Source organism: Nothobranchius furzeri, chromosome 1, assembly GCF_043380555.1.
Source record: "Nothobranchius furzeri strain GRZ-AD chromosome 1, NfurGRZ-RIMD1, whole genome shotgun sequence".
Lineage (NCBI taxonomy): Eukaryota > Metazoa > Chordata > Actinopteri > Cyprinodontiformes > Nothobranchiidae > Nothobranchius > Nothobranchius furzeri.
Window position 1 is genome coordinate 62,298,473 of NC_091741.1, and position 27,203 is coordinate 62,325,675.

Below are 27,203 nucleotides of genomic sequence, written 5' to 3' on the forward strand. Positions count from 1 at the left end.
TCACTGTTCCTGTTCAGGTGGACTAGGTAATAAGTTTTTAGTTCAGTGGGAGCTGAACTTCAGTAAAAGGTTGTGAGTGCTCATGTAAATGTATTACCATCGTTTTATTACTGTTTTATTAACAAGAATGTATATAGAATATTATATAACCTTAGTATTTGGTGGTATTTACATAAACACATTTTGGCACCAGACCTGATCATGATATAAATAATAATGAATGGTTCCCAATACAAAAGCTTTTTATTTAATTATAAGCTTAGGTGTAGCATGTCAGAGTCAGAACTGTTCATATTGTCAATAGCAGTAAAGGTCAGTTTACAGCACGAGGAACTTGTCTTGGTGTCAGGTGCAATAATAAATAATGGTACCAAAATAGTTAAGACATACTATAAATACCAAACAAAAGAGTAGAATAAAGAATAATAAGATCATCAGAACAGATTTGAGTCAAAAATGGCACCTATTTCATCTAACTTAATCATCTGCGCTTTCTATATATTTTATTGAAATCCACCGAACAGGTTATTTGATTATCATTGTTGTGCTGACATCATAGACATGAATTCATAGACGATTGGGCGCTGGAGAGCATCGCCGCCATATCGGATGGGTCTCCTCACTCTCCAAAGTCAATGCAGAATGAGCAACTGATTTTACATTTTAATTTGTTTAGTTTAATTATATTTATGTATTAATTATCATGCCATACAATATCTGATTTTGTGAAAAACATTGATAAAATGTGTTTTTTAGTTGTGTAAGCACACTCCTCTGTAGAAATGAATGCACTGGGGGGCGAAGGAGATCTATCTAAAATAGCGCCGGCCTCTACATGGGTTTTGTCTATATGGCGCCCACGTTGCGCCCCTCCCCGATCTGCAAACTGCAGTCAGGGGTATTTGGCGCCCCAGGGAAGCTGTGGCTACATTGTAGCTCATCATCATCAGTGTGTGAATGTGTGAGTGAATGGATGAATGATACATTGTAGTGTAAAGCACTTTGGAGTCCCCTGATTCAGACAGGTGCCATACAAGTGCGGGCCTTTTATCGTTCAAGGAATCGACAGTAATTATAAAATATTTGTAGAAGACAAGCTGTAAGGTTAGTCTGTAGTGATAAACACAATGAAGCAAGTGGGGCTGGGATTTAAAAAGGTAATATAGTTATGATAGGTCGGGAATCAGAGGGGCTCATCATAAATCTCTACCTGTTAGAGCCGCATCAGAATCCACGGACTACATTTCCCATGCACCCGTGGCCCCGCCCCCTGCATACCTCTGGTTTGTGCTCGCGCTCCGCTGTGGGGCTCCTGCTCAGCACAAGTGCCCCAACAGCACAGTGATCTGCTCGGAGAAAAGTTTTCACACTTCAATGGGAAAGTTAGAGATGAGCGCTTTTCTGTTACGCCTGTCCACAGAGCAACGAGGGATTGGATATAAAATCAGAGCGCGTGGATAAAACACCATTTAGGGAATCTTTAGGTTGTTTTTCTTGGGATTGATTTGCTTTTCATCTGAAGGTATCGGGTCGTGTATCTGGAGACAATGCGTCCACTCACGCTGCCTCGCAGCTTAGTGAGGTTTTCGCTGCTTTTCCTGCTTTTTCTGGGACTGGAGCGTGGATGCGGGGCCAGCACAGGGACGTGCCCCCCTCCCTGCGCCTGCTCCGGGGACCGTGTGGACTGCAGTCGGCTGAAAAGGGGCCGAATTCCAGAGCCAATCCCGGAGTGGACGGTCCAGCTGTGAGTCAGTCCCCTTAGTACCGCTGCTGCTGCATGCACTGAGTGGATGGAGGAGGCAGAACGTTTATAAACCAGGTTCATTATCTGAACCTGGTTTATAAATCTGGCTTAAACGTTTGCTTTGTCTTTTTAAATTTGATTTGATAAAATACTTAAAGCATGTCACAAATAATGAGCTTTTTCCACACAAAAATACAATTTTATGTTAAACATTAGCAACAACTTTTAAAATCAGAAATATACTAAACATTATTATTTCTTTTAATTTTTCACATTTCTTGTTTTGGTATTTTTGATATTGAAAATGAAGAAAGTACCTTACTAATTCACCCAGCCTCTCTGCTCATCCAACTCAACCATTATACTTAGATTATAGTTTAACATCAAACGATCCTCCAGCTGGTTGAAAGCATTTGTTTTGTGATTAGATTTTTTGGGGGGACCCATAGATGTTGCCACCAGCTGCAGTAATAACAATAAGTCTGTTAATCTGTGTAGTTTTTGTTCTCCTGTCAGAAATAATTGCTGCAAATATATCTGTTGTGTTTTTGCTGGTTTACGGTGTGGTTAAATGGTTAAATCCCATTTTTATGAGTAGTGATCAGTGTGTTTCACTCCAAGGCCTTTTAAAAACCATTCCACTGAGCCGATAATGTTTCCTGATGGATTTTTACGGCTCTGCCTTCGTCTGGACCACTTGATATTTAGGCTACAGCACTTGATTCTGTGCCTGGTTGAAAATGAATTCAGTTTTTCTTCTAAAATGTGCTGGCTCTGGAAACTTGGAGCTGCCAGAGAAAACAGACCCAGCCTGAGCCTCATAACCAAAGCCTGCTCTTACAAAAAAAATAAATAAATAAATAAAAGTTCCACACAGGGGGAAAAATTCTTTTCACTCTGGCATGCTAATTTACGAGTGGTTCTCTAGCACACCTTTAACCCCTTAAACCGCCCGACCCTTTGTTTTCCAGCACCCCATTATTTCTGCTGAATTAGCAACACCAGAGCCAGCTATGGTTCTGATTAAGGATGAGTGTGCAGGACTAGTTTGCAAACTCACCGAAGGAAAAGGGGGATGAAAAAGGAAAATCACATTAGGTCACATATCTGAGACGTGGTTCAGGAGAAATGGGCTAAAGTTTAGAGCTGTACTCTGATTTGTCTCCCCCGAAAAAACAAAACAAAACAAATAAATAAATACACTGTATTAAGCTGTGCTGAATTTGCTTTTTGTTAATTTAGATCAGAGGGGTCCAAAGTGTGGTCTGTGGCCCTCAACTAGAACTGTGTCCCACCAGCAGGCTAACATAGATCAACACTTTTGTAAAAGTTTCAGTTGGCATCCAATGAAGCATTAAAAGAAATTTGCATAAATTAAATGTTTTTTTTTAATGAAGAATGTTCATTACAGTATATGGTAGTCTCCTATACCAGTTTATGGCTTTTAGTTAAACTTCCTGGTCAACAAAACTAAAATCCTCGTTGACTAACCCCGACACTGACTAGGGGTAGACCGGGCCGATATCTAAGGTTTTTTGTACATCGACGTTGGCCGATATTTGTCTTTAGTAAAGCAGAATTAGTATCAGGCACATATTCAGGCAGCCAGGTACTGTTGCAGAATTGAATTTAAATGAAGTTTTATGTTCACTAATTGAGGCCAACCGATGTGGTTTTTGTAAGGCCGATACCGATTTTTAAAGAATTTTGTTGCCGATGGCCCATGTCTAAAGCCGATTATTAAGGCTGATATATACGTTTTAGCAGCACATTGATTGTGAAAGACAACTGAACACTCACTGCGTGCAATATAAATTAAATAAGTCATTACATTTCTTAATTTCCTCTTAATCTACACCTAACCATTTCTACAGCAACCAGGTCAAAACTGAAACTTAAATGTAGCTGCTGTCAGTAACAATGTAACAGATTTAAAACATTTAAACTCTCAAGAGACAAAATAGTTCGAAAGGAAAAACTATCATCTCAACTCTGTGTTTTGAAATTTATATGAGTATCATTATTATTATATTTATTTACTTAATACCTGTCGCAGCTCCTAGTGAGCAGAACCAAGTGTCATCACAAGCTGCTGATGATGCATGTTGCTCTTTATTATTTTATCGGTTACAGACGATCGTTGGTTGCTCCGTATTTTTATTTCTGCAGCAAGCCTTACAAACTCGCCTCGCTCCACCCAGAGTTTCTTCTTTAAAACTCGTATTAAATCTACTGTCTTCACACATTTTAAAGAGCTTCCTCCGTGCCGTATTTTTGTTGCAGGATACAAACTTAACAACAGTCTCATGGAGTTAAAGTTAGGCAGATATGTTTGTTTACATTTTTGCCGCTGCACACCTACAGTCTGAGGGAAAGGAAGGAAGGGGGCGATGCGATGCTGCATATAGGGTATCTCTAGGCTCCACAGTAGCAGCGACGGACAGCTGGTTTGACCGACTCTGAGAGGCGTTGATCAGAATTTGCAGATCACGTTTTTTTAACTGACATTTATTCTGCAGATTCTTCTTCCGGTTGGCGGACTGGGCATCGAAGCTAGGAATCGAAACTTAAATCTTTGGACGTTTCTGGGGAAAACTGACAGTTGGTCCCAGTTCCAACCGATGCTCGATGCCCAACCCTAATCCCCTCTAATGTTTTGCAATCTTCAATGTTCCGTTTATGCCTTCTACCAACTGACTAGATTTTACTAACAAACCCCAGTAAATGTAATCACTCTGGCGCTTGCCTTTGAGGCTGAACAGCGTGCTAAACTAACTAGCATCTGAAGCCAACATGTTTCAAGCCTAGTAGAATGCTAAACGGGTTACGTGACGAGTTTGATAAATATGTTTTAAAGGCTAAATCAACATTGCATGTTCTTTCATGTAAAGATGAGGAAACACATTTTACTGTTTATTTCAACACAAAGTGTGTTGGGGTCCTTTGGGTCCTTTCTTCAGTCTAGTAGTGGCAGCAGTTGGCCACACAGGTGCCTGATTTTTTTCTATCTGATTTAAAAAATAATTTCGACTGATTGCCTATATAGAAAAATGGAATATATCGGCCTCTATTCACTAATAACATCTACACAATAAATGCTCTAAATTAACTTTATTTAGGTGTCTGACGGAGCCGTGCACAATCAAGAGTTAACAGTTGGTTAAATTCAGAGTTCAAAAACTGATTCTGCTTCAGAAATTTTGTCCATCAACTGGAATTAGTCACATTTTAGAATGAAAATAAGGTGGAAAATGTCTGGATATCAGACATGAAAATCAGCCCATAAAAACCGGAAGTACATATCGGCCATCAACTGGCCATTTCTCGTACATGTCGGAATCAGTGTCAGCAACAGAAAAATAAATATCCGTCATTTCAACCCTGACTACTTATAGAAACCAAGAACCTTTTCCTGTTGCTGAAAATGATCTCAAAAGACCAAAAGGATAGAAAAAAACTGACCCATAATCCAGAAAATGTGGTGCTTTAAAAAAATACTAGATCCTTTTTAACTCCCATATTTACAGATATTTTTGATCAAAAACCCAAATATTCATACAATAACAATGAGTGTTACACAGGAAGACATGTCACAGTAACAATGTTTTACATTTTGCCATTTAAATTTTTAAAAGTTTGACCCATGAGTGCATTTAAAGTGACAGTGTGTGTTTTTCCTGTTAAAAGGGGGCAGTACTTACCTAAATCATTGCAAGCTAGCAATATTTTTGTGTTTGAGTAAGACCTTACCAACGGATGGCCATTAGGGTCAAAAATCCCTGGGAGCACAACCTCCATCAAAATGACAAGCATATCACACTCCCTTTCATCACTGGCAACGAGCGGAGAGGAAAAATAAAATAAACAATAGCATTTATTAATGGTGAAAGTTTTGCATTTTGTCCTCACAGGTTCCCGTAGAAACATGGCGTCGCCCAGAGACTTAGACCCACTCCCATGTATTTTAGACCTGATTTTTATGGTTATATGTTAGAAAGCCGCCAATAATTTTCAACAACTGGGAATCATTTCATTCATTTTTAACAACATTTTGATGGACATTTCCTGAGATTAATGGTAAAAATTACACATTGTCTCTTTAACTTGGCGATGTTAGCCAATGCCTTGAAAACTTTGGACACCGCTGACTTAGTTAACATAATTATATTTTAATTTGAACCAAAATGTAATTAAAGGTGAACTAGGCAGTTTTGGATTGCTTTTAGCACCCTCTAGTGTCCATTTGTAGAACCAAAACCTCGCTGTGCATTTGTCTTTGTAACACCTTATGGGCCATTCCCATCTGTACCGGGTCGGCCCGGGCCAGGTAGCCCCAGTCGGCCCCAGCCTGGCCCGGTTGATTCCACACATCCTTGCCTTAAGCCCATGTGGGCTGATTCTACCCACCAATCAGAGGCTTGCTCTAATGGAAGGTGTGAATTTGCTGTCAGCAGTGGGTGTGTTGGCCCTGGTCGGCCTGAAGCAGACCCCCTCGAGAAGAGGGCTGAGAATGAGCCTTGGTTGGCCCGGAAAAATACCAGGCCACCCAGATATGTGCTACCCGGCCCGGGCCGACCCGGTACAGATGGGAATGGCCCATTAGTCTAACAGCTGAAATATCTGACCTGAGGTCACATAGCTGACTTAGTTTATTTATGTAAATATTCACAAATATATTAAGTTTTGCCAAAAAGATACGATAAATGATAAATATATGAAAAGTTACTTATTTATTTGCAATGGTAAAATGGTAAATGGCCTGTATTTGATATAGCGCCTTCTAGAGTCCTGGAACCCCCCAAGGCGCTTTACAACACAATCAGTCATTCACCCATTCACACACACATTCACACACTGGTGGGGATGAGCTACGATGTAGCAACAGCTGCCCTGGGGCACACTGACAGAGGCGAGGCTGCCGAGCACTGGCGCCACCGGTCCCTCCGACCACCACCAGCAGGCAACGTGGGTTAAGTGTCTTGCCCAAGGACACAACGACAGCGACAGACTGAGCGGGACTCGAACCTGCAACCTTCCTATTACGGGGCGAGCACTTAACTCCTGTGCCACCGTCGCCCCAATATCTAGTTAACTTTAGCTACAGTTTTAATTAGCCACTCAAGCTAACGCCAGAGCTAAAAAAGCTTAAATGATCATTTCAACCCTCTAAAATGCATGTTGTTATTAAATCATAATAGTAAAGCATGACAGTACCACACTTTTGGTCATACCTACAGAAGTTTTTTTTTTAATTCCTTTGGACAGTTAGTTTAGTTTTACTGACATATTTTAATAAATCTCCTGTGTTTTAGTGTGAACGTTACTGACAGCTCTCCTGGCTTTAGGAGTGGCTTATTCATTCACTTTTTAGTGCCTGATAAGAGAACTGTGTGGTGTGTTTTCACCAAAGCAGCAGATGCAGGTCGCAGCCTGCACACAGCACTATGTGTTATCTTGCTCCTCTCAGAGGCTGCTTTGTGAAGGAAATGGAAGTGTAGGGTCTACTCAAAGTTTATCTCAGGAGTCTGATAGGACACCTTTCCCACATAGCTCCCAACACTCCAGTTAAACCTCTCATCACTACAGAAAAACAGAATAAAGAGCAAGAAGCAAGAAAAAGGCTGGTTGATGAGTTCCTGAAAGTTTCTGCTAAAGAACAAAAACGGGGAAAAGAAATTCTGCAGGGGTGTCTCAGATGTTTGAAAGGCTCCTCTCTTGCTTTTTTCCCGTAATTGTGAATACATTACTAGTTGTTAGTCGCGCATCCCCCCCCCCCCCCCCACACACACACACACACCCCATTTCTGAGTTCTTTGATGGATTCCAGATGAGGGAGGTAAGAAGGAGGGGGAGGTGTAAAAGAAAAAAGTGTCTGGCACCACAGCGCTGATCGTGCACAGCAGCGTCAGTAACTCCGATGCTTTATGGTGCATGAGGCTCCGCGTGCCAGACCTCTTGCTTGAGCAGGGTTTCAGGCTCATTTTCAAAAACAGGCAGCCAACACAAGTCCACAAGCACACACACACACACACACACACACACACACACACACACACACACACACACACACACACACACACACACACACACACACACACACACACACACACACACTGTAAGCTGCAGCCAACTCTGTGTAAAACAACCCAGCGAGCTGGATCTGTCAGGTTAAGCCAAGATCCAAAGTGGGGCTGAGACAATACCAAAGCCAGAGCAGAACTGACTGAGCAATATTCAAACAATAAAGAAGCACATATGCATCTAGTGATCAGGGTTATGTTGTTTTGTATGCATCGTGATGCAAAGACAACTCTGGATCAATTAAAAAAAGTTCCAAATCTATTTTATGAAGGATTAAAACATAGTAATGAGGAAAATAAAAGGTGGGACCTGACAGAAAGAGATGCAGAACCTGGACCATTTATGAGTAGCACATAGATGCAATTTCTATATGTGTGTAATAAGCACATGAAATAGTGCACAAGTTAGCCCGGTGTTGTGTCAAAAAGTTTCTCCTGCCTGTGTTGGTGTCTCTCCGTGTGTAACTCACTCTCTCCTCTCTGCTGCTTTTAGTTGGACGAATCCAGTCATAGCTCACATAAATTAGTCTGTAAAAGATTACAGCAGCAGCTGATTTCTGTTCATTTTTTATAGTTGTTTCCTATAACTTTGTTTTGTCTGAGTGAGTTTGGACTTGTGTAATAAACAGATTTTAATCCTTAACGACCTAAACAAGCTGTCTGTCCCTCGGTACTAGCTTTGATGATGTTTGGAGCCAAACTGTAACTTAACTGGACTCTATTGAATGCAAAATGTTAAATAATCAATAAATTAAATAAAAACAAGAGATTAAAGATTCTTCTTTAGAATAAAAGTTCATTTCTACCCTTTAACGACATCACTTCCTCTGGTACAGACCTGTCTTTTCCATTAATTCATTCATTTAGGGTTTTGTTTTTTGTCTGCAGTATTTTGATTCTCTATCGTTACTGAAAGAGTTCAGTTGTATTTTATTACTGAAAGATTTGTGCAAGTGAATTAATTTTGGGTCATTAAATTACTTTGCTTCAGAAATGCAAAGCAGCCACACAGAGGATAGTGAGGGGGCAGATCGGTGCTTGCCACCGACTTGCAAATCACCCTCACGTTCACCAGTTTTTGTCATGATTCTGTTCTTGATGAAAGATTTGTCTAGGATGGCTAAAGAACACACTGTGTGGCCCGGGCTTTAACCCCTTTTTGGCATCTTGGGCAAGACAGAATGACTGATCAGAGATAAACGTTTCCAACACACACTTAAAAGTGTGGATTACTTGTTTAATGAATACATTTGCAGTGGTCATTAGTAGGAATGAATGCCTTGCAGACAGTACTCAGGGCACAAAAAGGCCTACACCCCTGGCTCAGCAGGTACAAGTCTGCGACATCACAGCTGAGCTTCAGGCTGCAGATTTTGTGCCTTATTTGCTGATATTTGAACATCTCGCCCCAGATTGGATAACAGCAACACGACACTACCATTGCCTTGCAACGTGGATGTTTTATCTCCACAAAGAACACAAGCATGAAGGACTTTTTTAATGAGGTGAAGTTGCTGATGCTAAAGGTTAGCTTAAACTAGCCTAGACGTCTGCTGGTTACCAGACGTTTAAACAACAACAGCCTTTCCCATTGTGTGTCAAGATTAGTGAGTCCATGAATGGCAATTCATAATGTGACGTAGATCTGTCAGAATCCTAGATTTTCACCGTTTACTTTCTATCAGAACCTAATGCAGGAGATAGGTGTAGATTTTCATGTTTAGCCTGCATGAAAAAACTTGACAGATTATATTCCGAATTCAGTCAACCACACCTTTAATAGCATACTTCAAAATATCTAAAGCTTATGAAAAGCATGTATTATTCATTGCATTTCTGTAGAGCTCAGTTTAATAGGCTTCGGGTGCTTAGAGGTTCAGGTGTATGTTAGAGACTTTTATTCTGAAGGATTGAAGAAAGTTTTTTGAGTTCTAATGTTGACAGCGCCCTCTGGGATCAGGTTCTGGAGGATAATGGAGGTCTCTTCATCCAACTAATCATCAAAAAAGCCCATATTAGACTTTTTTGTGTGGAACTGTCTCATTCACATTTCTACTTCAATCTCAACATTCCTTCCTTGTGACTTCTCTCCGTTTCACCAACGGTGTTGTTTCCTGACCGTACGTTCTGAAACATTCCTCCTACCCACACAGTGATTATTGTGTCCTTGATCTACTTCAAGTCTTCACAGGAAGAACTTCTCAAATCAAATTAAAGATGGAAGTATTTTAGAAGAATGCAACACGTAACTTTTCCTTACTTTCACAGAGACCTGAGTCTCAACAAATTGCAGACACTTGATAAGAATTTGTTTCATCAGCTACATCATCTGAGAGAAATGTAAGTGTGCTTTTTTCATGGTTCATTCAGTGTTGTTTTGCACGGAACTGATTATTGTTGTATTGATTTCTGTTTCTTGTAAAGAAATTTAAATCACAATGAACTGGAGATGATACCGGATCTGAGTCCCAGTGCTTCAAACATCACAGCACTCTTTCTGTAAGTACTCACTTTCCTCACACTTATTATCTCAGCCTAGACCGGAGGCTGATCCTTTAACCACTAGTCAAGTGTTGGAACTCATCAACAGAAATGGGAAGGTCTTATTTGGTGCTGATGGTGCTGTTGCAGTGTTTTTCAACTGGAAGTAGTGGTTTGAGACTGAAAATGTAGGATTAGATTATTTTATGTTCCCATCTCTGGTGGGCAGTATGTCAAGCCATTTGTTCCTTACGGTTCTATTGGTCAGTCTTGACATAAGCTGATATTAATGCTGAAGCATGAAAAGGAACGTTTTCGTCTCTCATCAAAAACTCAAGAAGAAAACCTTCATCCCTTGCAGACTCTGAGCTAATTATCTCCTGGAATCTTGTTTTGCAAGACGTGCTTTCTGACCAACACCAAATATTAGTGTGTTAAACCTCAACTATTTTTATTTGGTCTGCGGCACATCTCTGAAAACTACCCAGTGTGAAGTTGCTGTGGAAGAATGTGCCTGACTCTCGGCCAGATGGGCGTATTCTTCATCAAGCCTCGACACGAGTGTCAGTGAGAGCCGCGGGGTGCGCACTCCTCAGTCAATCAACAATTTGTTAGGAGCTTTAGGAAAAAGTGTCACCTCTAGCATTACAATTCTTATTAGTAGGGCAACACGAGCAGGATGGCTGCTTATACTGAGCCAGGTTTCTGTTAAAAGGGAGTTTTCCTCTCCACCCCCGCTGCATGCTTGCTCAATATGAGGATTGCTATTAAGTTTCTGACACAAGTCAGTGACTCGATGCAGTCTGCTGGGTCTCCTTACATAGGAAACTTTGAACTCATTGGTATAATGAACTCAACTCAATTGGAATGTTTACTTTGTGAAGTGTCTTGAGACGACTCTTGTTGTGATTTGGCTCTAAATGCATAACCTGAATTTGATTTGCTCCTATCCCTGTAAAAGACTAGATTCCCTTTTTTCTTAGGATGGATTTGATAACATTTTTCATCCCTGTGTTTTATTGTGTGGAGCTATCCAATCCCTCGATGAAACTTAACTATTAAAAACTCATTTATCTGTAAGGCTGTAGAACTCAGGAAATATAGCACAGCAATGTTGGGAGTCGAGGAGAGGTTTTAAAGTAATACTTTACTCACGCTGTGGTCTATAGTATGAGTGAATGCCTTGTAAGTCGTACTTGGGTTGAGCTTCAGACGGCAGAGTTCGGAGTCTTATTTTCTGATTATTGGACATATCGCAGCTAACTGGCTAACAGCAACGTGACTCTAACACTTAATCTGTTGCTTTGCAGTGTTGATGGTTTATCTCTACAAATAACATAAGCCTGTAGGAGTTCTGCTGTGTGGTGGAGTTGCTAATGCTAATGATTAGCTTCTATTTGTTAAGACGCGTTCTGCTGTTTCTTGGACGCTTAACCAACAAAGCCTTCCCCTAGGGGTATCCTATCATTCATAAAATTACCAGTAATGATTTCTTGTCCAGAGAATTTTTTTTTATCATGTTAAGCTAAATTCATGATGTAATTTGCATACTCTACTCAGAGGATTACACTCCTGCTATTTGGGCCTTACCGCTCTCTGTTTTGTTTCCTGACTACATGGAAGAGGGGTTTGGCCCGTCTATCCACACAGAGATAAACAGAACTCCGGTCAGCAGCCAAGGTGAAAATGCTCGCCCAAACACAAATGAACGTCCCAAATGATAAAAACCGTGAAGCCAAATACAAAGTTTACTGCAGAACAATGACCCAGAGGTTTCCTGATTTAGCAGACACTTGAGAATACACTAAACGACCGCTTAGGGACGGAGCAAGTTAGCAGCTAGCTGCTAGCGCTAATCGATTATGGTGGGCTTCATCAACGGTTCATATTCATTTATGTCCGCATCTTAATGTATCGTTTATTATATCATTTTCTTCAGCTTTACTGAGCACCCCAGTTAAAAAAGCAACATGCTGCCTAAGTCCTGTTCTGATTAGTTCATCGGTGTGTCTGACTTGCCAACAGAAGAAGACTAGCAAATGGTGTGACTTGGCTGAGAGAAAAACAACAAATGTTGTGTGCCAGTAGACGCGTCCAGAAATAATAGCATAGACGGGTGATTGCATGCAAATAGACGTTCTACGATCTCCGAGCTTTGCTAGATCGTCATCACATTATAATCCTAATGATCTTATATCGTCAGATTGCATAGCCCTATCTTCCACGTCACATGCCAAGATGGGTGAGTCCATGAATGTTAATGTGTGTGTCATAGATCTGTCAGGCTTTTCACATCCTAGGGTTTCACTATTTTCTATGTTCAGCCTGCATAAAAACTCAGAGTGACTGATTAAAATCAGAAATAATCATTAAAAAAGGCTTTTTGGTTAAGCGCACCTTTAAAGCTGATGAATGCTTGTGTTACATATGTCAGCAGAGTAGTTTGTTATCGTGTGTTCCTGTCCTCCAAGGCCCACCAGGTTCCTGGATTTTATCTTTCAAATTGAGTCCTTTAGCTATGCCAAATGCTACAGGATAGGGCTGGGTGATATGGCCTAAAATTTGTATCACGATATATTGAGGATTTCACCTCGATAACGATGAATGGACGATAGCTACAGGTATGCGCAGAAACAAAAGTTGTCCACTAGAAGGGGCTGTCACATGTATTACGTTGTGTATCATAAAACAGGTCAATGTGACTTCATTTTTTACACCTTTTAAGATTACACGTCTATATTGCTGCTGCAAAATCCAGTCTCTTGTTCATTTGAAAGTATAGAAAAGACACGTATAGCTAAGAGAGACCCAGACTGGATCTATTTAAATCTGGGCATTAAATAAGTTCACTGAGAAACCGTCTTTATTTTTTTAAATACAATCAGTCATTCTGAGTTTAACATGCAAGCTGAACATCTACCCCATTCCTTGCATTAGCTTCTCATAGAAAATAGTGAAACTCTAGAATAAGAAAAGCCTGACAGACGTCACGCTGAAAAATAGCATTCAGCGACTCTTGGGTGTTGTTGTTTTAGCATCTAGGAGAGAGCAGAGCACATCTCAGCTAGCAGAAGCTAATCATTAGCATTAGCAACTCCACAACTCGGCAGAACTCCTTCAAGCTTATGTTATTTGTGGAGATAAAACATCAACGTTGCAGAGCAAACATAGTCAGTGGTCAAGTTGTGTTGCTGTTAGCCAATCAGAGGAGAGATGTCCAAATATCAGGAAATAATAATGAGTAAGACTCCTAATTCTGCTGTTGTCTGTTGCCCTCTCCTCCGGCTAACTTCTATTTGTTGAAGCCAGAGCATGAGAGCTTTTTTCCCCACAAAGATTGACTGATAAGGCATTCATTAATACTAGAGAATACAGCAAATGTCTGGAAAGAGTGAGTGAACTTGGTCTTTAGTAACTTCTGTGATGCTGCCGGTCATTTAGGAGTGAGCTCCGTGTTTTGTTCTGGTCCTGTCTGGAACGACCTCTGTCCAGATGTGTTTTGGGTTTTACTTCCTTGTGGTCCCAGCTCTGAGCTGCATCGGCTGTGCTGTGGTGATGAAGGTTGATAAATCCTCCCATTAACAGCGTATTCTGGGACACCCTGGTTAGGCTATTTAATATTAAGTATCATAATAAATGCACAGCAATCACCAACATTCTCCATAATACAAACAATGCTTTTTCATAACACTGGAGTCATCATGTGAAAGTAGCTGAATTGTCCTTTTACTTTTGTTTTAAAATCCTATTTTTAAACTACAAGATTCTCAAATCTGTCAAAAGTCAACATCTATCTTTGGTTCTCTCTCCGCCCCGCGCGCACACACACACACACACACACACACACACACACACACACACACACACACACACACACACACACACACACACACACACATCAGGCTGTGCCGTATTTTTTCCTACAGTGGAACATTTTTCCAGAATTTCTCTCCCTTCTTCAGTTTCTCCAAGTTTGGAGGATTGTAAAGAAAAAAAGGCCCTCCGGGTATCAAATGCCACTTATTCAAACAGCCAGTCAGACATAGCGGCAGCTCTCCTCGACTTCTTTGACCTCGCAGCTCAGAGTAAAAACAAATGGCAATAACCCTGCAGCTGGTAGTAATTGAGTCGTGATCATCTTAATTAATTGAACAATTTCCCAGGAATTTATGGAGGGGGTAAACCCTTCCACCACTTAATCCCCCCCGCCTGTGTTCCAGGGCTTAACAAATGACCATGGAGATCCCAGGTTTGATTAGGTAAAAGGAGGAGCTGGGATTACCGCAGAAACAGAAACTTCGGCAGGAGTTGCTGTTGCATCTACGTTGTAAATGCATGCAACATGGAGTCTTCCACCAGAACATTAGTTTGATCAAGTTTGGTTGCTTTCAGATGTTCAGTTTTACTTCCTGTGAAGGTGGTGCGAACCCCAAATTTGCAGTCATCGGTTTATTTACCAACTCTGACCATTTAGGATTTAGTCTGCTGAATGTTTTTTTACATGTTGGGGTAGAATGTTGGCGGCAAAAGCGTCGACATGATGAGCCTCATGTGCAAAGATATGTGTTAGGTTTTATTTTGGCGTCTGACCAGAAAAAAACAACAAAAAGTGCAATGCTGTTTTTCATTACAGGCGCCACAGAAGAGAGAGTATTCAGATTACATCTAACTACTCTGTCCTTTTTCCAGTAGAAAATACTGCCCACACACACACACACACACACACACACACACTGAAAGTGAGACAGTTCTAGAGAAGAAAAAAACTACATTTTATTCGAGGATTTTGCTCTAATAAAATTTGCCGGTCGGTGGACATGATTCTGCTGAAAATGTGTGAAGACTTTTAGAATTTTACACACTTTGACAATTTTAATACTAATAATCTGGAGTTATGGCGAGGGAGCTGGCAGGTACCAGGTTGTGTGAAACTATTCATGCTGGTGGAAGCTTCTGAGAGGTACTCGTAGGAAAAACAAGCCAGCATATGTGCTCGCACCTGCATTAGCACACCAAAAACTGGTGTTGGATAATAGTTCACCTTGACCTACGCTTATCTTGTTGCTCATCTTAAACTCATTTAAAGTGTGTGCAGTAGAAGGTTCTTTTGTTTGTGTGTGAAGCGCCAGGGCTGATGTTTGGATACTTCAGCCTTTGGTTTGTTCACACCAAGAAGAAAGGGCATCCCATTTCTTCTTGAGATGTAGCTGTAGGAGTGGGAGATTCAGACTGGAAACAAAAGTGTCGGATCTGTGCTCATAAACTAATATAACAACATTCCACTACAACCTCTATGTTGGTGCAGATGTTTGTTCACGGTGGATATAGGAAAAGGAAAATATAGGACCACTGAACTTCTTCTGTCGTTACTCCCACCTCTCACTAAAATGGCTTCAGTCCGGATCGGTGAATTCGGAAATTTCAGGTTAATAAACCATTTTAGAATAATCAAATGTGTGTGTGGCTAAGGCAAGGCAACTTTTTCTCAAATTTATATTGCAAGTATATAGCAATGCACCCCAATTAATTTAAAATTAGATGGAAGTGGAACCAAAATTATTTTGCTCTGCATGTCGGGTACAGCCACACTCCACTGGACCCAATGCAGGCCCGGCCAGCCTGGTGACTGGCCAATCACAGCACTCTGTCAGTTTGGTGGGCCAATCACAGCACTCTGTCAGTTTGGTGGGCCAATCACAGCACTCTGTCAGTTTGGTGGGCCAGTCACAGCACTCTGTCAGTTTGGTGGGCCAATCACAGCGTTCTGTCAGTTTGGTGGGCCAATCACAGCGTTTGGTGGGGGGGCAGGATGTTACTGCAGCCAAGCGAAACTAAGATGACAACAGCTTGTTTGAAATGGCTTTGGCATCAACTTTGGACTATTTAAACTTGGGCTTTTAAAACCAAAACCACATCTCCTCGCTGTGCATTCATCTTTTAACACCTTAATCTAACAGTTGAAACATCTCCCAGCCTTCCTTACTGTCTACAGGAGTGATTCACCACTACATTAAACACATTAGCTGTGTTCGTGATCTAAAACATGCAGGAAACTTGCTGGAAGCAGACTGCAGCGCCAGGCATGTCAGCTTCATTTTTTTTAATCTCTTGTTACATTTTTGAGAATGAGCATTTTTCCTTTTCTTGGTTGTAAGAGCTGCTGTGCTTGATGACATCATGACTCTGTAGCTTCAGTGGAGCTTTATGCAAAGTCGTCAGCCATCAGTGAATGAAACTAAGCTCATTTTCTTCAGTGGACCTAAATATTTAAATATATGTAATTATTTATAAAACGCTGAATTTAAGTTTGATATTTCCAAGGGTTTGAAAGTTTGACAACATAGTACTGTAGTATTCACGAGGCAAGGAACCACATATTTACACTGTGAACAAAAACCCATAGAAAAGCCCATAATGTCCTGGTAATTATACACCAGGAATATTTACTTTCGTACTAGAGAGTTTGTTGTTAAAATTAATGCAGATGGATGCCTTCATCATGAAGAGAGCCTCTTCTTCTGTGATTTTATTTCTCCCTTGAATAAAACGAGTCCGACTGGTTCTGCCTTCTCCAAAGGGGAACATGAAACTGAGATAAAAGTGGTGTCAGCACTTTTGTTTGGGACTAAAGGTGGTGGTGCAGAGATGCCTCTATACATTTCTAAACACAAAGGGCTGCCTGCACCATTTTTTAGTCTGAAGATTAGCTAAAAGCAAGTGTAGACCTATTTTACTTAAATGATGTAAGCCAAAGGTTAGGGCTGCAACAAACGATTATTTGGATAATCGATTAATCGGATGGGGTCTCGACACGATTAATCGATTAATCGGATTACATGGGGAAATTTTTAAAAACTGCTAGGGAAACGTTATTTCTCTCCTTCCTTCACTTTATTTAACACAACATTATTAGAAAACAGTTCAATAGCAGAAAAACAACATGCCATCACCTAAATTGTCTTATAAGGTGTATAGACAGAGACCCTAAGCTACATCTATCTGTGACCTAAAATGCTTGGTCCAAGTTAAACAGCTTAAGGGCAATTCTCATCTGTTTTGTTTGATCTCATCTGTTGACATTTATTTTAAATGTAATTAAACATAGGCTGTGAATTAATCAAAATTGGTCACTATTTCCAAAAATGACTGAAAAAATACCAAATAAAACAAAAGTAAATGAATGCCATTCTCCTTGCAATGATGCCCTGGGCAACTGCCATAAAGTCACATCAAGAAATGCTGCTGATCATTCCAATGATCCCAAATAGACTCACATTAGGCCACATGAAAGCAACTGAACCCAAAAATATATTAACCAGTATATAACTGCACTCTCACACAACACGCCTGCAGCAACAGTTAGGACTCCTCCCTCCCTTTTAAAAGCGTTTTTGCTTCCGAGGACATTGTGGTTGTAAAACCACATGCTAGTAGTCTGGCCCCGGTGTGATCAACCAGTTTCTGCGGGAATGTGACGGCGGAACCAGGGCCAGATTAACACTTTGTTGTACCCTGGGCAACAATATTCAAGGGCTCCATCATCACGACCCGAGGATCACCATAATGTGGTCACATACAGAATATTTTACTGTAATATGCAGTAAATATACTCAATACTTGAATGCCTGACAACACGTAACCCGCCCAGAGTAACCTTTGACCCACCTCGTGTGGACTGACCAATGAGGAGAGGGTCTTAACTTGAGGCCCTCTCTTCATTGGTCAGTCTGCATGAGACTGACTCTCAACTGACATTCGAAGTCATAGGCAGCAAAGCGTCTCTGTGCAGCGCAAAAGCCCGGGTGGACAGTTTGTTTAATATAGGGTGACCATATTTCCATTTCCAAACAAGAGGACAGGGGATCTGTGCCTATGACGTCACACTATGGCAACACCACACAAACCATGTTGGGACCCATTTTTTGTAAGAACTAAATTAATATCAGATTCTGCCAATAAAAGGGCTCTAAAACAATTCATATGTAAATAGTTTGCATATTTAATGCAAAATCTCATTTTTATGCTTTAGTGCTGCAACAAGGTTTTATTAATAATAAATTATTATACCTTTTGTTTTACTACAGCATCGGTAAGCTTCCTGTGCACAGATTATTAAGGATGCTTGTTTCAGCTGTGAGATTAGACGATAGGATCAATGATAAAATAAGTTGTCACACACTCCATGGAAACTTTCAGAGAATCCACAAATAGTGGCTTTCAAATGGTTTTGTTACTTTTTGCAAGTTTAGAAAAGAAGCTGATGAGACAGCATGTCTGATAATTTAGTTTTTCATCTGATATATTAGAACATGTCAGTAATGTCTGAGGGGCTTTTACAAACACCATATAACTAACACTACTGGAGAGGGTATGAATTACACAGAGGCTTCTGGGGAGCCCAGTTATGGGGGGGGGGAAAGACATTTTGCCTTGGCCCCCAAAATGTCTTGAAACGGCCCTGGGTGTGTGACTGAGTTTTGAAGGTGATCTGAATTGTATCAGATGTATAACTATGACATGTGTATAACTTATTGTTTTTTACTGGTAAAAACGTGTAGTGGAGATAAATCTACCTACATTTTACTTTGTTTTCTTGTTTTTATTTAACTATTTTCCTGTCCTGTCTGTCTCTCATCTTCCTGCATCTCCTCATAATTCTCCAGAAAATCTGTTGCCTGGATTCTTACTTTTTCACCTCATCAGTTACTTTTGAGCAGATCAAAGAGATCTCCTGACCGCAAAGCGGAGAGCGCGTTTTCGATGCTGCGTGAGGTGAAATCACCACAGCACAGGTGATGAGCTCCGCAGCAGAGCGCTTCAGGCACAAATAAGACAGAAAATAGAGAACATGTGCAGACAAGAACGATCGTGTGCTAATTATAGTTTTTTGGTTGCGCCACTTTGAGAATGGACCGTGCGCTGGAAGCAGCTGCCTGGATCGCTGTGCAACAATGCGGAACCGGTTCTCAGCAGCGCAAGTCTGCCGGCTCTCCCTCGCGCTGATCTGCCTGTACCGGCTCTCCCTCGCGCTGATCTGCGGCTCTCCCTCGCGCTGATCTGACTTGCTCTGGTCTGCGCGCAACGGTGGGCAGGAAGGGGGGGGCGCTTTTGGAAGAGTTGTGCGACACAACGAATCGATGACGCAATTCGTTGCCAACGCTTTTAGTAATCGATTTTCATCGAATTCATCGATTCGTTGTTGCAGCCCTACCAAAGGTGATGCCCAAAAGCATGTCTACGTCTGAGGCAGATAAAGTTATCCAAGTTAGTCCAGGCTTACTGTAATCTTCTTTATTTACACATGCCTACTGGATGTCAGTGGTTGTTTCTATGGAAACCTAGGCACACACATTAAGGCTGTGTGATAAAAAGGTTGGTGTGTGCACACAGTTCCAACAGGTGAAAGGTCAGATCAGACTAAGGAAATTCAATTCAATTCTAAAATACTTAATTAATCCCAGAGGGAAATTAGAGTTTCAGTACACACAATTCTGAGATCAGACATACATACATACATACATAGACACATGACAAGAATTGGTGACTGTGGTCATTCGCAACCCGAGTCGCCCTACCTTAATAGATCAAGAGGGTTAATATAAGGATAGAGTCGGGGAGAGAAAAAAAGGTACTTCAGAGTTACCCTCAACAGAGAGGGTAGCTTTGCTATGCAAAAAAAAAAAAAAAAAAAAAAAAAAACACCTCAGACAGATATACACACAGACTTCAGACATTACACAACATAAGTGTCCACTAGGTGGGGAGGTAGGGTTGGGACTCTCCTCACTTCAGTGCGTGCAGCCGCATGGAGCAGCGCTCATCGCCTCCGTTTGGACAGGGGAGGGAGATAATGGGTTAGAGGGCACATTGACTCCTAGATACAGTCGTTCCACGGCCTTCACCGGTCGCAGTCTCACCCAGGCTGCGATAGGGTGAAAGAGTTTCCATATTGACGGCAGCATTCCACATTTCTTTTGAGGGGAGTTTACACTTCAGCCTCACAGGCTCCAAGGGCACCAGATTCAGATAAGAATTATTTGGGGACAGACAGAGATAATTTCCTCTCTGCCTTGGTGTTCTGTTGGTCGTCAACCCCTCTAGATCCAATAATGGCGTAATTAATCTATCCCAATCCGTGCTGATCCGTCAACTTGCTCCTTGATGGAATCCACCTTCTGTGCCAGAGCCTGAATCTCAGCCAAAGTTCCAAGCTTACGACTCATTTCGACAATTATATGGGTTTGTGCATTCACAGCACGATGCATTCCATCCCTGAGCTCCGGGATTGAGCCAATATTCCTCAAAGATCGTTAATTTTCCGTTAAGCCAGGTAACTGCTCAGGCCAAACAGCAGGAATCCTGACACCAAAACGACGAATATCCAAACATCTTCAGAATCCTCGACAGACAGTTGAGAGAGGCATATCAGGTTCCACTGTTTCCAGGAGTCCATGATATACCCAGCTGGCTCTGTCCCAGAGGGGCATCCGGGAGCCCCTTCTCCCATTCTCATCGTTGAAAAAATGTTGTCAATCGCATTGAGAGATCAACTGACCAGATCCATTTTTAATAATTTCCAGTTTCCAGAAAAAAATGCCGAAAGCGCCGTGCACACAAAGACATGACAAAGAGCCTTGGGATGAGGAGGGAGGGAGAGGAGAAAAAAGCGTATGTACTCTCCAAGAGCCGGAAGAAGAAAAATGGATTAAAGAACCCTATTAACTCTTTTTACATATGTTTTTCTGCTTTTATCATTTAGAATTCTGGAAAAATAAAAGCAGAAAAAATAAACTTTTCTGAAGACAAACTGGATTTAATAAGGTTCTGGGGTAAGGTAAATGGGATCATGAAAGTCATGGTGGAAACACACATCATTACTTTTCATTTAAATTGAAGTACAACAGATGTGTGATTCAGGGCAAAAGGCAAAATTACCGTTATAGTCCCATTCATTTACATTCAAGTTCAGGGCACCCGTGAGCCAACCGTAAGGGGAGGAGACTTGGGCTCCATATTGACCAGAAAATTCTGATCCTTTCCATAACCAAACACCTGCAGAATGTAGATGTGGAAGCTAGCTGTAACTATACCTGGTCTGATTTGTGTTATTAGCTAATTCCCCCCGTTATTCAGAAGGAAAGAAATCTCTTGGTTGAGAGGTGAAACATCAAGAAACAAAATAATCCCAGTTCCATTTTATTTTTTAATTTAAAGAGCAAGTTAACCAAGAAACCAATTTTTTACTTAATAATTTGGAAAATGATTGGTTACTGTGAGTTTTTCAGACAGGCTGAATGTGAAAATAGTCTCCTACACCAATCTCCTGCATTAGCTTCTGATAGAAAACAGACAGTGAAACTCTAGGATCTGAAAATCCAGACAGATCTACGTCACACTGTCACTGAACATTCATGGACTCACCCATCTTGACTCACGACCGGGGAAGGCTGTTGTTGGTTTAGAGTCCAGAAAACAGCAGAGAACGTCTCAGCTAATACATGCTAACCGTTAGCATTAGCAACTCCACCACACAGCAGAACTCCTCCAGGCTTGTGCTATTTGCGGAGATGAAGCGTCAACAATGCAAAGCAAACCGAGTCAGTTGCATTGCTGCTACCCAATCAGCAGCAAGATGTACAAATATCAGGAAATAATACTCAAAATCCTGCCGTATTCTGCCACTTTCTCCTCCAGCTGTCTTCTACGCCATCAAACAGGCGCACTGGAACACCCCCCCCCCCCCCCCCCCCCCATAGAATAACTTATAAGGCATTCATACTAGAGACTCATGCATGTGTATTTAAAATCTGAGCAAACTGGGCTTTTAAGATTTTCTTAGTTATGTTCATAAATGTTATAAAATGGCCCATAATGCTCATCAGGATGAACAGCTTTCAACAACTGAGCACTAACTACTACAACTCCAGTTTCAACAGGGCTACACACTCTTCTGTTGTACCACTAAACTAAAATCCCTGGTCGGTCAGGTGTATCAGGAGGAGGAGTAACCGATGTAATGAATCCTGAAAACGGGGCCTGTAGTCGGGTGTGTTGAAGGAAACCCCCCTCTCTCCCATGCACTCTCTCTGCTGCTAGATCCCTGTACACAAAGAGGGCACTGTAAGACTCTGTTTATAACTGAGCAGTCCCTGCACTGCAATTTAGGAGGCGTGCAGCTCAGGAAATTGCTGGCCTCTGCCGAGACATGCTTTCACTGAGGGAATGGTATTCATCAGCCAAGTAATTGGTGGGTTACTTTTTTAAATACCTTGTTGGTAATTACCTTATAAACAAAATAACACATCCCTAAACCTGCTGGTTTTCTGATGTGACAAGCAGTGACAATATTCATATCCAACAATTTGTTGGCGTTTATGAAATATTCATGCAGCAACAGCAAGACGAAGGGAAAAAAGTGAGTTCTCGTTGGGTGGTGAGTTTTAGCTTTACAAGCGCGTGAGAGTTTGTCTTTTTTTTTCATGCCGCAGCCTAATTTAGGGACTCTGCCGTCTGTGTATCTGGGAACATGAAACTGTTGTGCGCCACCAGTCAAATATCTGGTGTTTTTGCAATTTATTGGAGCGACGGTGTCTGTGTTTTCAGAGCAAACAACAGGATCACCAGGATCTCCGAGGAGCAGCTCAGACCCTTCTTCGCCCTGGAAACGCTGGACCTCAGCAACAACAAGATTGTGGACGTAAAAGCCAGCTCCTTCCCCGCTCTGCCTCTGAGGAGCATGTGAGAATCGGGTTTTTGCTTTTGTAGTTCAGGTGCCAGAAGAAATATCACATTCAAACAAACTCTTCTCCTTTGAAATCACTCAGGTTCCTCAGCAACAATCGAATCTCCTCACTAGAGAATGGCTGGTCCACCAACCTGTCCAGCACCCTGCAGGTTCTTTGGCTCAACCGCAACCGCCTCTCCTCTATTTCAGCCAAGATCTTCCAGCTGCCTAACCTTCAACATCTGTATGCTCTACTTTTGTGTTGTTTTTTTAATTATTATTTTGTTCTAAGTAAAAAGGGTCTGTATTTTTCTAACTTCAACAATGCTGTAAACCGGATGTTTCAGAGAACTGAGCAGAAACCGGATTCGCCGTGTGGAGGGTCTGACGTTTCAATACCTGCCAGCTCTTCGTCTCCTAAAGATGCAGAGAAACGGTCTGAAACGCCTGATGGACGGAGCTTTTTATGGCCTCGGCAACTTAGAAGTCCTGTAAGGCTCACTATGTTCACAGAAAACGCCAGTCTGATTCCCAGCTATAGTGTTAAAGCATTGGTATTTGTGTTCTCTGCAGGCAGCTGGACTATAACAACCTGACGGAGGTGAGTAAGGGATGGCTGTACGGCCTCCAGAGTCTACAGCAGCTCCACCTTGGACACAACTCCATCAACAGAATCCAAGCTGATGCCTGGGATTGCTGCCAGAAACTCAGCAATCTGTGAGTCCAAGCTTCTATTCTTTTAATTTTCTTGGCTTTCAAGCTCCTGCAGCTGTGCTGCAGCATTGTTGTTGTCCATTTCTTTGGCCATTGTGCATATCCTGCTGTCTGCTTCACTCCTGCCAACGTTCGTTTACTATTTGTGTTGCTATAAGCTAACCGTAAGAATGCCAACACAAAAGGGTGCATGTCGCCACCTACTGTACCGGAGTAGAACGAACTTGAGAGTTAGGTTTTCTAACTTACATGTAAACTAGGATAAAGGCTCCCAGTTTATTACCTTAGTTTGACCTAGTTCAACCTAGGTGTGCATGTAAACACACTGCGTCTCAGTATAGTGTCTTGAGTGGGGTGGCATGGATTGTCTATGATAAGCTTAATTCGTTTTACTGACATCTCATTTTATAAACTCCTTCACCAACACCATTCACAATTTACCTCCTAAGGTCTCAGCCTGGTGAAATGCTGGCTTTAGACAGAGCTTCTACAGTTTTCAACTTTTCACTAACTCCATAGATCCCCCTCATTCCATCATACTTTGTCTTTGAATGCGGATTAAGTTTCCTTTGTTGTGGCTGTGTACAGCTCAGTGTTTACGGCGTGTGGTGTGTTTTTCAAAGAAAGACTGGGCTTTTTGATGAGTGTTTTTTTTTCTGCCTTATCATGTTAACCTGGGAGTAAACAAACTGCCAGTGGGCCATGAATGGGCCCAACAATCTGATTTGTTCTCATCTTAGTTTACTTTTTCAGTCCCTTAGTTTGTGTTTCAGCAATGTTTTACAAACCTCAAGGTTATCTCCTTAAGGCTGATCATTGTTATCAATCAAAAACCAATTATTATTTGTATTTATATAAACTCCCTGATTGTGTAACTTGTGTACATTGTTGATTTCTTTGTCCCTTTCTTGCAGCAACTTGTCCTCAAATCATCTGTCCAGACTGGAGGAATCCAGTTTTGTTGGTCTGAGCCTGCTGGATGAACTCCACATAGGAAACAACCATGTGAGCTTCATTGCAGACAGGGCTTTCCACGGCCTCTACAACCTGCAGATGCTGTAAGTTTCGTGCAACATCCTACTAGAAGACTTGACGAACTTTTGGGGGAGTCAAAAGTCATGCTGTGTTTTTTTCTAATCGTGAAAATATTAGAGATTCCTAATTTGTTAAAAGTGGAAAACATCAGCGTGTATGAAGTTTAAGAATGAAAAGGTTGGTGATGGGGGTATTTTGTACCTACAAGCTTTGGCTGCTCAGTTTGCCCACTGAACCTACCAATTGTAAACGCCTTGAGTGGAAATATCCTGCCTGATTTGTTTTGAGAGTGTTTATGGATCATTGTGTTGAGGTGTCTGCAAACACAGGCATTAAAAATCCCCCCCCCCCCATTCCATACCAAACTGGTCTCCCACACACCATTTCCCCCCATCCTCCCTCTTCCCACAGAAAATCTCAGGAACATTTCCCGTGGTTGGGACAAACTGGAACCAAATGTGGGCTTTGCTGGTTGAGGTCACTGGGGCAGGTGTGCACCGAGGTGGACTGGGATTGCTCCAGGGCTACAAACCTGACACCCCCCTCACACACACACACACACACACACACACACACACACACACACACACACACACACACACACACACACACACACACACACACACACACACACACACACACACACACACACACACACACAGCTCTTGCTCTACAAACACACTTAAACTCCCTTTAGTGATTTCAATCAGCCATACGCTAACACTCTGAGGAGGAAAATAACAGTTTAGAAGAATTAAATCAGCTAAAACATCAAAGGAGACAATTTCTCTGGGAAATTCTTGGCTTTCTGTGATCTCAGTGAAACAGCAGGATAAATGGTGGCACTTTTTTTCGGTCTCATTTCTGTTCCTTTGGTTGTTTCAAATACAAAACAGTGTTTTGGTTGTGTGCTGGATATTTTGAAGTAGTATTTATTTTAACTTTTGGGTTTTTTATCTTAATTTTTATTCTATCTTTTAAAATGTTTGACTTTTTGTTTTATCTTTTTGGACATTTTCATTGTGCTTGTGAAGCACCTTGTGATTGTTATCTAAAAAGGTGCCGTGCAAAAAAAAAAGAGAAAAAAATCGTTCTTTTTCTTCTTTCTTAGTGGAAAAAGTTTTGTTTATTAGGAAAAATGGCAAAACAAAATTTTAATATGGGAAGTTTGCTTGGTATTTCCAGGGAACCCATTCACTAAACGAACAGTAGATTTACGAAATGACCATGTTTGAGCTGTTGTTAATACTTAATTTAATAGTTTATTAATGCTTAATTATGCACTAAATAACTAAGGGCCCCATTTTGTAAAGTGTTACCAATGCATTCAACCCCTCCCCAATCACTTCAGCAATAATGCGTTTGGTAACACTAATCCACTAACATGACACTGTCTGCGTGTTCCATCATGACCACAGACCAGAAAGTAACTTCCTAGGATGGAAAAAGCCCTTTTTTACAAGATACACCATGCCAGCAAATCGGTGTAATATATGGCGGTGGCACAGGAGTTAAGTGCTCGCCCCGTTATCGGAAGGTTGCAGGTTCGAGCCCGGCTCAGTGTCGCTGTCATTGTGCCCTTGGGCAAGACACTTAACCCACCTTGCCTGCCGGTGGTGGTCGGAGGGACTGGTGGTGCCAGTGTTCGGCAGCCTCACCTCTGTCAGTGCGCCCCAGGGCAGCTGTGGCTCCATCGCAGCTTAAAACCTGAAAAATTTACAAAAGTGGTTTTCTTGCATTTGTTTAAAAGCCTCCGCCAATAACACATTTTAGACCGAAAGCAACCATGGGAGAATCCTATTGCTTGTCTCGCCGAACTGCCGAACATTTCTGGGTCCCCCATTCGTAACGCACTCATAAAGCAACAGAACACCACTGGTGTGATAGGTTCTATGCTCAATATCAGAGAAGGAGAAACAGCCGGCTGCTACCACTTCAACTTTAGGACAAACTTCCAGAGTCCCCAAAAGAAAAACACCATTTGAAGTCACGGACAACAAAGATGCTTGAATGTAGAAAACGGTGATTGGTGTTCAGTGCTCTCTCTATTACTGTGGCAATGTGGGTTTCCGGTTTTGGCAACAGCATCTCATGGGAAGATACCCAAGAGGAGGGCCGAGTGTTCGTTACCATGTTTGCATTCAAAACTTAGCTGGTGTGTAGATTTGCTATAACAGATTTTTTTGCCTCTGAAGTTTTTGTCTTTCAAACAAAATTTTTACAAATGCAGTTGTTTACTAGGTGGTGATGTTTTTTTTTTTTTTTTTTTAATCTGGTCTTTGTTTCCTGTAAAAGGGATCTCCAGGATAATGAAATCTCCTGGACCATTGAAGACATGAACGGACCTTTCTCTGCTCTGGACAAAATGAAAACATTGTGAGTGTTTAGATGGAACGTTAGTCCAGATGGAACACATGAACAAAAT

General features: G+C 41.5%; 1 protein-coding gene across 1 annotated transcript in view; it reads left to right on the forward strand.

Moving 5' to 3' along the window:
- Positions 1-1,337: 1,337 nt before the first annotated feature.
- lrig3 (leucine-rich repeats and immunoglobulin-like domains 3) overlaps positions 1,338-27,203 on the forward strand; it is a 30,112-nt gene continuing 4,246 nt past the window's right edge. Inside the window, exons 1-9 of the mRNA XM_015953692.3 lie at positions 1,338-1,744; positions 10,093-10,164; positions 10,249-10,323; positions 22,909-23,043; positions 23,130-23,273; positions 23,377-23,520; positions 23,603-23,746; positions 24,658-24,801; positions 27,074-27,154. Of these exons, the coding sequence (XP_015809178.3) occupies positions 1,548-1,744; positions 10,093-10,164; positions 10,249-10,323; positions 22,909-23,043; positions 23,130-23,273; positions 23,377-23,520; positions 23,603-23,746; positions 24,658-24,801; positions 27,074-27,154 (1,136 nt within the window). The 5' untranslated portion in view covers positions 1,338-1,547. The remainder of the gene's footprint in view (positions 1,745-10,092; positions 10,165-10,248; positions 10,324-22,908; positions 23,044-23,129; positions 23,274-23,376; positions 23,521-23,602; positions 23,747-24,657; positions 24,802-27,073; positions 27,155-27,203) is intronic.